This window comes from Ptychodera flava, chromosome 4, assembly GCF_041260155.1.
Source record: "Ptychodera flava strain L36383 chromosome 4, AS_Pfla_20210202, whole genome shotgun sequence".
Classification (NCBI taxonomy): Eukaryota; Metazoa; Hemichordata; class Enteropneusta; family Ptychoderidae; genus Ptychodera; species Ptychodera flava.
This window is the reverse complement of record NC_091931.1, coordinates 31,351,154-31,368,281: the sequence shown is the minus strand read 5'-3', so window position 1 is coordinate 31,368,281 and position 17,128 is coordinate 31,351,154. Positions and strand designations below refer to the sequence as shown.

Genomic DNA, 17,128 nt, shown 5'->3' with positions numbered 1-17,128 from the left:
ACACACACTCACACATATATACCAGTAATATGTAACAGAGAAAGTTGTGGACCTTTTCACTCACACCCATTGTTTTCCCTGCACTGGTATGCTGTTGTCATGGTAATCAGGCTACACAAGGCCTAGTCTAACCAGCTTTGTGGAAACTGTCTGTCACACTACTGGTGCAATTGTACTATTTTAACAGTAAACTTTGAGGTTGACTGAATCGGGTACATGTTTTGTGGCCTAGGGGGGTAGTTGGTAACCAATAGAGTCTCCCCCCTCTCTCTCTAGACTGACCAAAGAGCCAGGGGGCAGATACATGTGCGTTTCTGTGGAGCGTCACGCTGGCTGTTAATCGCGGAACTTGGTCACTTGTAGGATTAGAGTCATTATACTCCAGACAGGGGTCTATTATATGCCATTCCAGAGAAACAGAATTGCCCTTCTCACCAGGACAAATTGCAACCATTTACATGCTATTGAATTTCTGCCATTATGCCTTGTAAGTTTGATTCATGCAATTGGCGGGAATGTCCGCTTTGTATACTCCAAAGCTATTGGCGTATTTTCAATGAATTATACGACTGTATAGGTAAAAACAATTTCATAAACCGCCACTATAGTGAAATCACAGGATTCCTTCCCCACTCTTCCATGTATTGTCAGAATTCAACCAACAGGGGGGAAAAATGTTCTTTTTGACATCCAAGTGGTATTGAGATTTGGGTAATTAAATCACAGATGCTTTAATCAGCACAGGCATTGGTAGGTGGCGTAACCCTGCAGCAGAAATTCCAGGCATTTAGACGATCAGATTTGGCGGCGTTCTCTTTTTGGCATGATTGAGGGCTGCATTCCTCTTTCTTTTGATAAAATGTTCCCTGTCTGGTGCACCCATCCATTCATGACACTCTTTCCTTCTTCTCCAATCCAACCGACTTTGGTGTCAATTGTCTTGTTGTGGATTGAAAGACCTGCCAGTAATTCAGGTGACAAAATTAACATTTGCTGGAACTGTGATGGCGGTGGAATGTATCTCAAAGCAGGTCTGGTGATTGTGAAGTGACTTTGCCGTGTCTGAAATCAGTTCCAATCAGCAGTTTCTAGTCGCATTGTAACTGAAAAGCTTTGTATCATCTTGTAGCATTTGTCCTGTACGTTTTCAGGTTTTTGACAATTTCCTATCTGTATGTTGCATTAGAGAGATATATAGTCATTGAAAAATGAAAACGGCGCTTTGAAAAACATCTGCTAGTTTTTGCAATTAATCACAGTAACAAAAGAGAAGAGACTACAATTATCTTGAAGTGGTATTTCTGTCCTTGTTGATGTCATTCAGTCTGGAACCGGTGTTTCTCTGTCCTCGTTGATGTCATTCAATCAGAAATGGCTGCGAGAATGGTGACAAATATAGCATGGGCCCGACAAGGTTACCAAGGCCTAGTGTTAAATTTGGGTGTGGAATAAATCAGTGAGTTGGTTACCACCGTTTGTTGTCAAAATAGATACAGAATGTAAACCTCTGGGCAGTGAGTCACTTATTAAAAGTTGGGGGAACTCGCATTTCTCATTCAAGATTAGAAACAAATTCAGGGGCATAGTTTGTCCGGATTGATTTCACCATAGTAATAGAGCTATATATAGTCAACGCCTTACGGTCCGCACACAGTGCTGCTAGAATTAGCCTTTTATATAACATGTCTGATTCAAAGAATAGCTATGTGTCCCCGCAATTGGTGTGCAACTTTAGCACTCTTGACACTGTCTGCTGTGGAGTGTTTGTTTGGTAAATGTTTGCTAGTTTGTTCTTCAAATCAGTCTGATCTCAGTTCAATAGCTTTTATTGGCTGGACACTATATTGTACGGTTTTCACCTATTTTTCAAAATGTGATTTTTGATAATTTCAGTATTTCAAGAATATGTAATTTTTCAGTGTTTGGACGGATGTGTGAACTTCCACTCGAATTACACCTGTATGACCTGCGACTTTACAACAAACGTTAATGCTAAACTTCAGAAAATCTGTGTAAACACTATTATAGGGATCCAATTTCACCACGGTTGACCCCGGAAGATTAGTGGGTCACCGAAGTGATGTCAGTAGGCATCCAGAAAGAAAAGAATCTGAAAAGTGTGGTAATTGGTCTCCAGAGGGCTCTCGGATGACAACTAATTTAGTGTAATGTCTGTACTGACTTCCTGAGGAAGTTTATATGAACTTTTGAAAAAAGGTCTGAGATCAATTCTTCAAACCGAAGCCAGATGAGCAGACACATATTTCAGTATGATCTGACTGTTGCAGTAAATTTAGGCTGTCATTATCAGTTGTTGTTTCGGATATATGGAGATACCAGATTCAGCACATTATCATGGTCATCAGACATAGGGGCTGTGATGTTAACCTTGTTATCTTATTGATACGTCTGATTCATTGAGGAAACCACCGTCTCATTGAGGAAACCACGGTGTGAGAGAATCTCTGGAAATGGATCAGAAGAAAATCATGGTGTGCATTTTTTCTGGTATTTTGCCGAGTGCAAATTCCAAAACTTCACCATGTGAACCAATCACAACGCCACTTTCATGGGAGTCATTAGTGCTGTCTCTTTGGAGAGTGCAAATACTGTTTCCCATCCTGAAGATAGCTTGTGCTGGAAAGGAATATATATACCTGGGCTATCGCATCTTTCTTTATCGCTTTCATCACAATTGGCACGTTTGTTCAATCACCTTGTACACCACATCCTTGATGCCGGACCAAACAGGCAGTGAGGGGCATGTAAAATTGGTCAACCATTGTAAATATTTTGGACCAGCCAGCAGAGAGATTGAAATTCCATCGTTACCGTAAATTGCCAAATTTCTACGTTGTGTGAGTGATTTAGGGCGTGACCAGAAAGTAACTCTATGAAAAGAACATTTGTGATATGTTTTAATACCAAGAACACTGAAAACGTAATTGGTTTCGGAAACGTTTTTATCAAACAGCTGTAGAAAGCTAAACAGCGGTGTGGGGCAATTTGATGTCTAGATTTTGCTGCCCGGGCAATTGTTTCATCATTAAACAATAAAAGTTGAGCCAGATGGAGAAAGAAGAGGGGGAAAAAACAACTATGACTGACAGCTGTGAGTCAGAATGGTCCTGTTGGATGTAACATGCGCCCTGAGAACAGAAACCAAATGCTTTAAATGCACTGTGAAACAAATTATCTTCAGGTGGGGGTTGAAGAGAACACAGACAGTCAAAAATAGTTTGAGAAATAGTTTTGAGAGCAATTTTAATTAGCACTTGCGACCCCCAGGAGGCATGGGGTCATGGTGATTGGCTGACGGACTCTTTCGAACAGACTGGCAGAAAAGTTTATGCAGGCAAGTGTAATGAGGCTTAGCAGTAAGTAGAGTGGATACAAGACTTTTTATTGGTCATATTAGCAACACAGAGGATGTACGATACTGGTGATTCAATCAGGGCGACCCGGATCACATTTGTCTACTCAATCAAAAAAGCTGTCATTTAAACTCTATTCATGACTGTATAGGAACAGTATATTTTCAAAAAAAAAAATCATCAACTCAGTGGTTAGATAGACTGTCTTTTGTTCTTGTTGATCTTAATTTGGGTAGGGGGGAGATGTGTCCTCTTGTGGGTGCATTTTTGACATATTTAGTGATGTGAACGTGAAACACAAGCCCTCGGGTCAGAAGGAAGGGGGGAATATTAATCATGTCACCGTGGCTTTCTAATTATAAAGCCAAGTGTTTCGGAGCTACGGATGTGCTCTCACTCGGATCATTTTGCACACATGTACTGTTGCGTGTCGGAGGGACAGAACGCTAAAACCATGCTGATGCTCGCACGCCAGCCCTGTGCATGGCTATGATACGACAGTGGTGGTTTTGTCATGTTGTGGACACAGTCAGCAGCAGCTTGCTTGCTTATGTTTTTGACAAAAAAAAAGGGAAACCAGAGAGGAGACGGAGAGGGCAAATCCATAGTATCCAACCACTCACAGGTAGTGTAGCTCTTTTCTTCTGTTGAAAAGTGAAACCGTTGTTGCTGAATAGGCGGTGATAGATCAGTAACAATTGGCTTGCAGCACTCTCGCTAGCCCTGGCCTCAGTAAGAGCTGCCATGTTTTATTTTTCACAACTGGCGGTTTAGTCCCCGTGTGCCAGTTTCTTAGTTTTCAGGATCTAAGCTATGCTTTGATGGAGTTCAACGAGTTCAAAAGTGGTATGGTGATGTGTTTACGGTCATAGTTTTGAATCGAATCCACGCTACACGCCGTCTTAACTACCCCGAGACATGGGGCTTCAGTTTACCAAATGTGGCTCGGGAAAAAGCGAAAGTGTGACCGTGAGAGATGACAGTTTTGTGATCCTATTCCAAGGCTGGGGAACTGTACAAAGGTTTGTTGGACCTCTTGTCGACATACAGAATCTTTTACAAAAGATCTTCCTTTCTATTTGAAGAAAAAACAGCACTTTTTTAGAGGTTAGTCCTATCGTTTGAACAGGAAGTGTCTCATTTTGTATCAGAAACTGATAGACATGGCCAGGTGTGCTCGGATCACGTATCCGGTTTTTACTGGTATTAAATCACATTTCAAGTCATGTCTGAGGAAAGGGTCTCTCCCTGTCTGCAATGACTAGAGTACGTTGTTTTTCTCACATGAGCAGCTACCTACAGTAGGTAATTTTCAACTAATGGCACCTTTCAGAGGTGAAAGGTCAAAGCTACAAATACTGGCAGGTGAGACTTCTGCATGTTGTTGTTGACTTCTTGACAAAAAAGTGCAGCAGTTAAGTAAGTTTGAAACTGTCCTACTGGTTGAAAATTTGACCTCATTTATGAGTGAAATAGGAGGAATTGAGATTTTTGCGGTGCTTGAATGTAAAATGGCGATGAACAAATAATGGTTTCAAATGAAGGAATGTTAGATGTAAAGGCAATAAAGACAAGCCTGGGAAGTTGCAAATGATGATAGTAATGTTTTAATGGGAGTGTTTTATCTTTCCGAAACCGCAGTCTGCCCCAATCATCCTGGTATGTGTGGTTTTGTTGAGAATAGTAAAAGCATTGATCAGGGCCTTACTAACTAACCTTACTCCCCAACAAATAGACTCTGAGCCCTGTAGTGTTCTTTCGGTTTTGGGTCATTGCATCATAGTTTTATTGGCGGCATGTCCATTTGCCGGGAGTATCATCTGAAACCAACCCAATCACCGGCCGTTTGTTTTGCCTCTGACAGCAATGAGCAGGAGTGAATTGCCGAGCTAAAATTCTTTGGGTTTGTCTTTCTCGGCGCTAAAAGCTTTGGCTAAGCTGCGTGCCTTAATTGGACAGGGCTGACAAAGAGCTGGGGTCAGTTCAGGCCGAGCAGCAGGGAGGGCACAAAAGCTGGTACAGTCGTTGAACTGTGATGGGAAAGAATTTTGTTGGTTTTTTATTGAAAGTCATTTAAAGCCTATGCGTCTGCCCACATGAAAGGAGCAAATTCTTCCATACCCCTGACTTGTCATCACTTTGACTTTGAAAAGCAATTTGACATCTAAGCTTGCTTGGCAAAACCATGATTCATGAAAAGGGAAATCTGCAGAATCAATTAAAAATCTAAAAGGTCATCGAAGAAAAATATTCTCAACATGTTTTAATGCACACACAGTCAACGAAGACATGTTTATCAAGAAAAAAAATTTCCAGCAGAATAGATAATTTTCAACATAGAGCAAGTAGAGAAGTTGTTTTGAATATCCAAGGAATAATATTTATTTTTCCGCAAAAAGGGAGGGTAAAGAAAGGAGAACCTGTCTGGATATTGTTTCAGTGCAAATATTTTCAAGCACTTGGTATGGCTTCGATTTAACTTTCCTTTGTGTGTCCACAGTGGAAAAGAAATATTGCCCCGTATTGTTTGCGTAATTTGAGTCGTTGCCAGCCACATTCCTGCCTCTGTTGCCTTATGAACCCTGGCGCACATTTTTCTTGTCCAGTTTTTCCTTTATCGCATTGAATGCAGCTCCAAAAAAAAGAACAAAGCTTCCGAAGTTGTGTTAAAGAAAAAAAAAAACAGAGGTGCTGTCGCCTCCCTTCTGGCTGAGCTTTTTTGCTGTTGTGCCCCATTGAAACACACTTAGCTATTCAGTGTGGTGAGCCGAATCACCTATGCAAGCACACCTTTGATTGGTTCTTTTTATTGATGGGAAAAAAAGGGGGGCAGCCATATTGATTATTCAGGCAGCAGACATGGCAGTAATATGAACGCATGCCAAGTAAGTGGTTATTATTGTATCGAAAAGTGGTATGGCGGTTTTAACATTTTCCGCCGAAATTTCATTGGATATTTATCTGTTTTCAAGTATAGTGGTCAATCATTGTTAGATAAAAACAAGCTGATTTATCTGTACTTGTTCAAAAAGGACTGCACTGTGTGCTACTGATCAAATGTAATGTGCGGTAATATAGACATGAAATGGTTTTGTTGAAAACGTTTGTTCTGATAAATTTTCTCGCCCAAAGTTGAGGTTTTTTTCTTACATAATCTGCAATTAACTGTTTTATCCATTGGTCAGTGCTGTACTGTGTGACCTCATTTGAATTGTGTGTTTTAATCTGTGTATTCTGAAACACAAAAGGGGCAAGGTGTGTCTTTCTCAGCGTCAACACACTGGCTGAGGCTAGGCTATATTTATGAAAACATGAATCATTGATTGTAACAGGCTCATTGTTAACGCGACTCTCCTCTCCTCGGCAAATGGCTTTCCTGTCTCGAGTGACATCATCAGTCCACATTGTCGAGCTGAATGGAAAAAAAAAACGGTTGCCTGTCAATGTCTGATCTGTCAGCAGACGGCAACATCATACATAGCTGTGTACGCATGTTTTGATACTTTTTATTCAGAGGTTCAGTTCCAGAGGTGTTGTTTTACACTCGTGTGGTGCTCGTGATCGGTGACAATGGCGATTTTGATCCATTCTGATCACAAAATATGCTGACAGTGGATGACACACCTGCCGATTGAGAATGTAGACTGTTGGGTCTGTTTTCTTGTTGTCCTCATATCTCTCTCTCAATGGGATTTATAACACTGTTGTTTCATAAGGTCACATCTGTCTGGCTTCCGTGATAAAAGCTGAAAATAAACAAGTCGGGACAAAGCTACCATTTTACACGTATGAACCACGGTGAAAAACATTTTTCTTGTGAAGATACACGTTGTGTTATGAGCCAGGTACATAACAAACACATGTATACGCTGATGTTGGGCGAGGGGCAATTGAGTTAGCGCACGGATGGATGGGTTTTCATAGACTTGGACCGGAAGGTGGCCTTGGGTTTGTGGAGGCCTTGCTGCCTGGATCACTGTGTACGGGATGATTTGTGTATTTTTAACCACAGATCACACATAATTAGCACAGAATATTTCAGCGTGTAGCAACCTTGATAACTGCCCCCAAACACCAGTGAAGGAAACAAAAGTATGAACCAAAGGAATTTTGTCAATGCCCAGGCAGAAACAACATCGTGAACAACAAGTAAGCTGTAAAAATGAAGCATAGTGCCTAGGTGTGGTGTACACTCAAGGATGTCAGTCCCTAGATTTCTGTTTTCCATTATTATAAACACAGTGATTTGTCAAGCCACCGCATACGTTTATTTTTCTCAATGGCATGTTTTTCAGAATCAACAAGTGGTTGTCATGTTTCCTGGCCACTCAGGTCCCTGGCAGCATTGTGGTCAGTCGATGAGATCCACACATATGTATGTCCACTTACACTCTCACTTCTGACATATGAACCCGAATGCCAATAATTGCAAAACCGAACAGGTGAAGAGATTTCAAATGGGCAAGCTATCAAAAATTCACAAGATATCCATGAAGAACACTTACTTGCAAAGTGTTTGGTAGTAAAATCATTTTCTCTCCTTTTTTCAATCACTGTGCTAATCTTTTTATTTTGTATTTTATGCCATCAAATGCCAGATGAAAATATTTGTCCAGCAGCTTTCCAAATTTATTACCTAACTAAGGTCCACTCAAACACTGCATTGCAGACGTCACTGTCCATCATTTCAAGTGTCTCACATGTTGTTCATTGATTTTTTTTGTCCAGCTCGTTGAGTTGTTCACAGTAAAGCCTTCTATGGTGCAATGTTTCTGTCCAAGTTAATTATTCAAAAACAAAATAGAAACGAAAATGGGTAAAGGGCAGTGTGATGAAATAGGCATACGTAATTTGCACAGTTCTAGAATGAAATTGTGTAGTGTAGTTCTCATAATTCAGGTTATGTTTGTATTTGAAATAGATCTGAACGGATGCACTTAATCATAATGATAGGACAAGCTTGTACAACTTGTCTTGTTATGTCCAATACATGATAAATTATGCTATCAACTGGACACTGTGAAATCAGACTTCAAGTTGTTGGCAGCTTGCTCTAAAGTCTTTCCGCAAAGTTCATTGACATTGTGACTTGACTTTGATTCATGTTTGTGTTTAATCGACTCTGGCAGTCTTTGACATTCATCCATTTCTGATTGAGACAAATGAGTAATTTCCAAATCCATGGTACCAAAAAACCCACCAACATAAAGCATTGGACGGCAGTGTTTATATTTTGTCTTTTGATTTGTAGCTCCACTCTGTCAAGTGTTATTGACAGCCGAGGCCACTATATACACTTCCAATTGGCTACTTGTGTCACTATTATTTGTTCCTCTGTGGATGACACCAGAGACCCCCCTCCACCCTTCTCACTTCTCTGTCAACAAACCAAGAAAAAAACACAGCAATAATTTACTTTTTTATGTCTATACCCGCAGCCATTGCTCAGGCAGGACGGTTCAGATCATAGAGAGAGACCTGACAATTGTCGTCATTTCCTGTTGATAAAAGAGACTCCAGGGCAATTCGTTGTGGTTTACAAGTGTTTTAAGCAGCCATGTGTACCAAACTTAGACACTGACGGTCTTGTGGTGTTTACAGGGGCTGATTTACAAGGCCCATGGGAGAGGTCCTCTCTTAAAAATATGCTTTTTTTTCGAATTCGAGGTTGGTGTTTGTTAAAAAAAATCATTGGGCAGTGCAGACCAAGAGGGGAATGACTGACAGGTGTAGACATTTTAGGGTGAGCACTCAAAGCTACATGGACAATCTTCCAGCTCACCACATGAACAATGTATAGATTGATGGACAGGGGGCAGAGAGAAAGCGAAAAACCCAAAACACTGCTATAGTTATCTGTCAAAGATCCAACAGGTGTCCTCTGGAAACAAACTGAAAAGAAGAACTTTCTGAGTCTTCAAATTTCAGATTCTGTCTGCCTTGGTGGCTCTGTCTCTTTTGCTAATTATTTAAGCCTCGTTTAAATCAAGTAATTTTGTTTATTTGTCAGCATTGGTATTGAAATTACAGACAAGAGTAGTTTAAATAAATCACTGTTTACATTATCCAGGCTTCCGTCCCTCCAGGTGAAAATGCAGTTGAATTTGGTGAAAGTTACATTGTACAGGCAGCGACCATTACAGGTTGGGTTTGTTTAGCCTTGGGGTTGGACTGGTTATGTAATGATCTCTGCTGGGGACAATCAGAGCGCATGTAGGTCCTTCCTGTGATAAGCGTGCGGTGTTACCACTTCAACAATAGGTAGACCATAGCTTGGCTTGATGATCAGTCTCGGAAACGGCTTTTTTCTTACCGATTTGCCCTCAGCGATGCTTTTGTGATGCCATCTAGCTAGCATGGAGGTCCATTGCTGATCAGGGACTGGCAGGTATGAGAGCTGGCTTTGAGTCGTATGTTGTTTTTGAAACTCGGGAATGAAAGTCACCATGATATTTTCACCGCATGTCAGTTGTCATTGAGTATCATAGCTGTGTTGCATACAAATGTTCCAATGTTGTACTGCCTGTATTGGGGCCATGATTGCCCTTCTAAAATTTGCTCAATTGCGGATTAATTGATCCCTAGAACCTTTATTTTGTAATTGTAACAACAACCTTCATGCTCTGTGTTCTTACCTGGGTTTTGGTGCACACAGAAAATTTTTACATATTATTATCAGATGAAATGTGACATTTCGCACTGCACATGTGATCACGCTCAGTTCAAATATATCCTTCATGGTGTCGCTGTTATGTTACTTAGTTCAAATGACAGCATATAGCTTGTGCTGTTTCCTACAGAAATATCTCCTTGTGTCACAATGATTAGCAGTGTGCTGTGAAAATTCCGTATTAGGCCATCATATTTTCCCACTGAGCTCTTGAACAATTATCACCTAATCGACGGCAATCAGTCACACTGAGGGGTCAGCAACAAACTGATAGATATGTCAGGGCCTTGCGTTGGGTAAATTGTGAAATGCCGCAGTGGCATTGCTGTTACTGGTTGGTCAAATCCAACCTTTGTGCACATTTCAAGCGAACAAAAATATTTTAGCCAGGTATTGAAGCTCTGTGCTGACTTGCTGACTCCACCCAAGCCTGAAGTCTTTTCTCGACACGGAGAGATTTTGCAGAGCATGTTGAGATATTGTTGTAGACTTATCAGGGTGTTGATTTTCTGTTTGCTGGCAGTTTCCATGTTAAAAAAAATTATCGATTAGAAATCATTTGGTGCCATCCGTGGCTACAATCGAAATATTCATGATTATTTCTGTGAATCAAAAACACTGCACCTGTATCTGTCGCTGGTTTAATATTATACAGTACTGCTTTGCAAATACAGCACCAGTATGCACTGGGGTCGGTGTTTTCAAGAGAATTTCAAGCCAGCCACCAGGCCTGTGTGCCACAGATTTGCATGGAGAGGAAATATACACCGTGAAGAAAGGCATCAGTGATACTTATGTAGGATGTGGGATATTAAAAATTAAACATGAATGGATCAGGCCACTCCCTGTGTCCCCGAATGATATACATGTATATTTTTGCCCAGAGGATTTTGTGCCATAAATACATAGCTCATGCAATGGGCAGGGGCTTGTCCATTTCTGACCTCAATAAGCCTGACATATTTAATATGCCAGGTTCTGTTGTTGGATAGCGTTTGCATATTATTGTTACATCAGCGTTGCCGCTGATTCTGTCTGGATGCTTTCAAAGCCACTGTTCAGACGTCAGCGTTGTCAACTGTTGAAAAGAGTACAGCGACATCGATACGGACTATTTTGACGTAGTTTGTGTCACACAGACAGTGATTGCTGATAGACAGTCACAAGATCTGTAAGTGTACAGACACCGTAAATGTCAGCCTAGTTGGAATACAGTGGCATTTGCAATGCCTTGATGAGGAAAGGTCAAGTTTAACGGGGTAATTACAAAGCAATGTGGATCATTTTGAGATGTCAAAGCTTTTGTAAATTCTGTCAAGTTTTTTCCCGGGTTTTAGCTCAAAACTTAAGTTTCATTCTTTGACATTTCAGGATTAGGCAGAGTAATGTATTTTTTTTTGTGCTGGTGAACAACCAGTCGTAGTGTTCTGATGTGTTCTGTATTTCTTGAATCTGTCCAGGAGTCAACTGCTTCAGTGTTTTGCTGTTGATTTTGCCAAATGATTCAAGACATAACAACCGTTGTCACCTTGGAAACTTGAAAAATTTCTTAAAATACTGAACCCGTCCTAGGTTATGTAACAACAGCCATCACCTCCGTAAATCGGGGCATGATTTCAAAATAAACTCTACCAATGACAATGGTGTTTCAACTGGTGTTACCTTGGTAACAGGCTTTCATTTCCAATTACTCAGCCAATGACTGGTGATGTAACAATTGCTATCACCTTGGTAACGGGGCAAATTTCAAAGGAAGTCACAAAGGAAATATTGTAATAACAACTGACCATCATCCCCTATAAACAGATTTGCAAAATAACGACATCTGTAAATCAGATTGGAGAAATTTTGTCTAAATTTCCGCTGTGATTATTTAAGAAGCTGACAAACTGTCTCCATTTAAGCTTAGTTTGAAAATGACACAAATTCATGGATTGGCCTGATTGAGACTGCTGGTTAGCTGAGTTTTCTAATACTGCAGCTTTCTGGAACCTTTCCACATCAATGAAAAAGCCTAGCGTTTTTTTAACAACGCAATAAAACTAGCCGTATTATACACCATTATTTGAGCCCTGCAAATCTTCACATTTTTCCTTCAAGGTGCTGCATGTAATCTTTTATCATGAAACCATAAAATTTTATGCGGGTTAGAATGAATTATCCATGGAAATGATGTTGCATTCTTGGGATTGAACATTCTCTCGTCGCGGATGTTTTAGCTGCGATCATTAGTAGTAGTGCCCGTAAAAAATCTGACATGAAAACCTGAGAACCCAGTTTTAATTACAAATGCTGAGAATGTCTCAGGGAGTTTTGACGAGCGGAGACTAATTTGCCACAGTGGATGTGGTTGGTGGGGTGGTTGTCGTGCAGTCGTGACTAATTAGAACATTCCCTGCATCACTGGGATTGCTCCCGCTCTTTCCATGGAAGCAGGAATGTATGCCATGGAGCATCCTGTAGTAACTGTCTTCATGTCCATTCTTGCCAGTTTTTCATACTGGCACTGTTCTGGTCTTGGTGATGGGAGAGGGGCCCCTGTTTGTGTATACCCTAGGTCAGTGACCAAACTGACAGACTCGTATTTACTCTATAAATATCATGTAATAGAAGCGAATTTGTACTGGCGCTGAGAAATTGCGGGCAAATTGAACAAAAGCTGAATGCATCGACAAACACAAATATTATACAAATATCAAACTTGATTTCATCACTGACTCATGTACAGCTTTTCTTTAATTAAAGCAGAAAAACCAAAGTGTTATTTCAGTTGTGCAAGATATTAGGCTAAGAGTGGCTGGATACAGAACTTTGTCTCTGTCTGTGCAGTCATTGTTGCCAGCTATTCAGGGGCTGGTGACTATTTAACCCGAGGCATTAATATCTGCCTGCTGATGTGATAACTGGAACAATTAAGCTTTATTGTGTTTTGAAACGGGTGATTCTCCGTGCACATTAATTTCAGAATTTGGCAGGAGTTATTCAGTCTGGTGAAGCTGGAACTTGTGCCAGCTATGTGCTGTATTGAATTCCAATTAACGTTAATGACATGAAAGATTACTACCTATTGACACTCTCTGTTTTAATTTTGAAAGCTTCGTTTTACGTCAACCGCTTAATTTGACCAGGCTGGAATCTCATTGTGTTATCAACTTTTGGATTGATAAATATGTCGTGTCGGTTCCAAAAAAAAATTCATTACATGACACCTGGTCGTGTCATTGATGACTTTTTTGTGATTTTTATCAGTGGGTATTATTAATTTGAATTGGCTCAAATGAAAATTCATAAATTTCTAAAGACCCAGTTTGTTGATGTGATGTCTGCAAATAGTAATATTCTGTGTCTGTAGTGTAATGTGGGGAAATACCAGAGATTACAAAAAATCGCCAAAACTTAATGTTAATGATTTCCAGTTGTATGTTTATAAGTGTAACTTCAAACAAAAACCATCATGGATTGCGTGTCTTGTGAAAGCTCAAAAAATAACAAGGTTTTTTTATGTCTTCTCTTCTCTGTGCAGGGGACAGTCAGACTTTGATAGTTCGAGTCCCAAGTCAATCGATTTCTACAAACGAGTGAAAGATTTACAAGAAAAAGAGATAGAAAGCCAAAATATGCTCTCTACCCATCAACCAGAGGTCTTAGGACCTCACATATCAGAGTACAGAGGTGGACACGTTCAGATGAGGCTGAAAAAAGACCCGTGAGTACATATTTATATATAGAGTGTTCAGACAAGCTCAATGTTGGCGGCCATATTGGAAAGTGATTTCAGACCAATGGTGATAGGATACAGTATAAACCAATGACTAAGGAGCAATGTATATGTTAGCTACAACAAGGTTGTTACTTATTTGAAAAATGGGTGTTCTGTACTTGATCCTCATGGCATTTCTTGGTGTTGTCTAACAATATTTTCTCTTAGTTTTGTATGTTTCCAATATGACGGTAATGATGGAAAAAGCTATCCCTTGATATGAATAACAAAGGAAATCATTGCCAAAGCAACAGAGTAATGGCATGCATTTGCATTGCCTTATTGTCTTTTTACGATCATAGATATATTGTAATTTCATGTAATTTAGCTGTGTAGTACATGTTGTTGAAATGAATGGCACAAAATCAATTTATATGCAATGAAACCTCAATTAATTACTTTATCTCTCCATCTGTTCACTGGTAATACATTTTTAAACGTACATCTGATATACATATTTTGTTATCTTTATTTTGCAGACCTCAAGAGACATATCGGCCAAAGTCGTGGCATCACCGACATGAGGATCCTAAACAGGAACCAGCCGTTGTGAAAAATCAACACCACGAACATTATGCTAGAATGAAAACATTTTCCCCTCCTGGTACTTCATCGTCGTCATTTAACCCAGAGCACAGATCATGGAAAGACCGGAACTACAGTTCATCCTCCCGCTTGGATATAATGCGATCTACGACCAGTTTGGTCAACTTCAATGAGGAAGCTAAACCCCAAAGCAAGAGGGGACTAGTAAAACAGAGGACTAATGCATATGACGACATGTCACACAGGGCCTTAGAGTCTGCGAAATTTCAACGCAGCGAGCAGGGCGAGCCCAGGAACACACAGCCTATGTTTCAGAGCCTGAATCTGGACAAACAGCGGGAACTATACCGGCAGCCACATGTCAGAGACTTTGAGAAAAACAACAGAAATGACTTGAGTGAACCAAACAGGGAGCAGAAGTGGAAGGCACAGCCTCATGTGAAAGAGCAAACTACTGAGCCACTGTGGGCTAAACACCTCGAGCGCAACGACAGTTTCTCTCGCCGAGTGGAGAGAATGAAAGACAACAAACACATTCCTGTGCAGCGAGTACCTGCACAACCGCAACCGCAGCCCCAACAGTACAGAGTTGAAGAGACGACCAACATTGGAAAGGGGTCATCTTCTCACCAAGTGCCATCAAGTAATTCTGACGTACAGAAATCCCAGAGTCCTGCATGGAGGGAATCTGAAACCAGCCTGAGGCCAAACAGTGGTCCAGCAGAGACTGTCAAAAGAAGTGAACTCACTTTCATGATTTCGTCGGACGGCTCACAACCCAAGAATAGTGAGCCCTATCTCAAAGACCAGTACTTGTCTCCCAAGCCTGCTCAAGAGTATGCCAGAACACCGCCATCATCCACCAGGCGAGAAATGTCCCCACCTATCCCACCGCAGAGAGATTCCAGTATGAAATCCTTTATCAAATACCATGACAAATCCCCATCCTGGCCAGTGCACACCCATGGCTTGAATAAGCCAACCATAGAAACACAGGACAGCCCCGTGCATGCCCATGCGCACACATGGTCAGAAAATACCTATGCACGTGACAAAGCCAACATGGCAGCGGAGGTGGACAGCCAAGAGCCGCTGTTCGTTGAAGGACATCGGGCACAGGTTCGAACACTGCCAGTGGCTAAACAGCCAGAGGAAAAGACATTTGTGTACCAGGCTCACAAAGAGAGAGAGCCAGAGAAGTTGAGATCTGATTACAGCGAGGAGAAATCCAGGACTTTCTATCACCCAGTGCATATATCCCCTAAAGGTGGTTACATGATCGATGGGAAACACTACCAATACCCGCCCTCGTCCAAGTTTGAGCTGCACACAGCAACCGTGTACAGAGTTGAAATGGAAGAGCCCTTGCATGCAGAGATGCCAGAGCCCCCGACAAACAGCGAGCCAAAATTTGCCAAGTCCTATGAGTACAGTGAAAAGTACAACATCCCATCCCCTCCTACCAGAGACATTCCCCTTGAGACACAGGAATTGAAGCCAGAATTGGTGAACTTGGACTCACCCTTGCCCCCTAGGAAAAGAGATCTGGCCAAAGTGTCTCCGGAAAGAGTTCGCTCTCCGGAGTCTCTCAATAGCACCATCAAGAGCACAGGAAGCACTGAAAACATGATTCAAAAGTATGAGTCCTTTCTGCGGAGCAATCTGGAGGAGCAAGGGTACGATAGCCAGGTGGCCGAGCCACTGAGCACAGACCTACCAAAGGCTAATTATCAAAGACGTTTCAGTCGAGAAAAAGTAAGGGACATTGCGATGAAACTAGAAAAGGATACACAGCCTTGCCAAAATGTAGTGCAGACGCACTTGGAACAGGCACCCATGATGAATGGATACCAGGAAGAGACAAAACAATCCCCACAAGGGGAGCATCCAGAGAGCACTTTGGGAAAGGAGAAAGGATCGGATGACAGATGGAGGGAAGACATAACTCACCTTGACGATGAAAAGGCTTCATCAATAAAGAGATGGTGGAATAGCCCGTGTGATTACCAGGTCATGCCGGGAATGGGCACCGAGCTGTCCCGCAAGCGCTCTGGCATGAGCCCTGCCGAGGAGACGGCAAAAAGGTTCGAAACCACTCTCAATGAAAAGGGAAACCTTGATGACAAAACAGTCTCATCTGACACTAATCTCAGCAGTGACAGTAGAGATGAACTTTCTAAAAGATTGCCATCATATTCCAGCCGTGGAGATGCTCCAAAACCATCATCATTTACAAAATCAGTTGAGCAGCCAGCAAGGCACATTGGCAGTAGACCGTCAGAATCAGGGCAGAGTGTAACACGCTACCCTGAAAGTGAAAGAAAAGGCATCTCTCAGGAAGAGACGTACCCTGATGGTGTTTTTTACTCTCAGAAGGACAGCCACACACAATACAGTGATAAATACAGACACGGAGAACCCATTGATCTCCTGAAAATGAAAGAAATGAGAGAGAAAGAACGTCAGAGAGATAGAGAAGAGTCGCTGAGAAAAAGGACAGAAGCCAAGAGTCCCGTATCCCCTACCAATGAGAGGGTTTCAATTCTGTCCCATTTGCAGCGCGAAAACAACCAGAGTAAAACCGTGATGGCTACGCAAAAGTGACGGAGCTGTCTTCAAAGTTTACGGGAGACGGCCCTAGCAGCAAGCCCAAAGTGAAAAGGGACAACTACTTTGGAAGTTTTGATCAGCAAGATGAGAGACACTCTGATGTGCTCCTGCACAAGAACCAGCCCTTCGGTCGAGACACCAAGTCTCCCACAAACGCAGAGCCCTTCA

At 41.5% G+C, this 17,128-nt stretch overlaps 1 protein-coding gene across 11 annotated transcripts in view; it reads left to right on the top strand.

The window, feature by feature from the left end:
* The window catches only part of LOC139131486 (uncharacterized), a 102,562-nt gene extending 85,608 nt beyond the window's left edge, over positions 1-16,954 (top strand). For 8 of the 11 annotated variants that reach the window (XM_070697549.1, XM_070697559.1, XM_070697550.1 and 5 more), the window contains 2 exons: positions 13,568-13,750; positions 14,284-16,954. In XM_070697549.1, coding sequence (XP_070553650.1) covers positions 13,568-13,750; positions 14,284-16,954 — 2,854 coding nt within the window. Of the gene's footprint in view, positions 1-4,277; positions 4,397-6,199; positions 6,260-9,628; positions 9,763-13,567; positions 13,751-14,283 lie in introns of those variants that run through there. The other 3 variants (XM_070697554.1, XM_070697558.1, XM_070697560.1) reach the window with 3 other exon arrangements.
* The last annotated feature ends 174 nt before the right edge of the window (positions 16,955-17,128 follow it).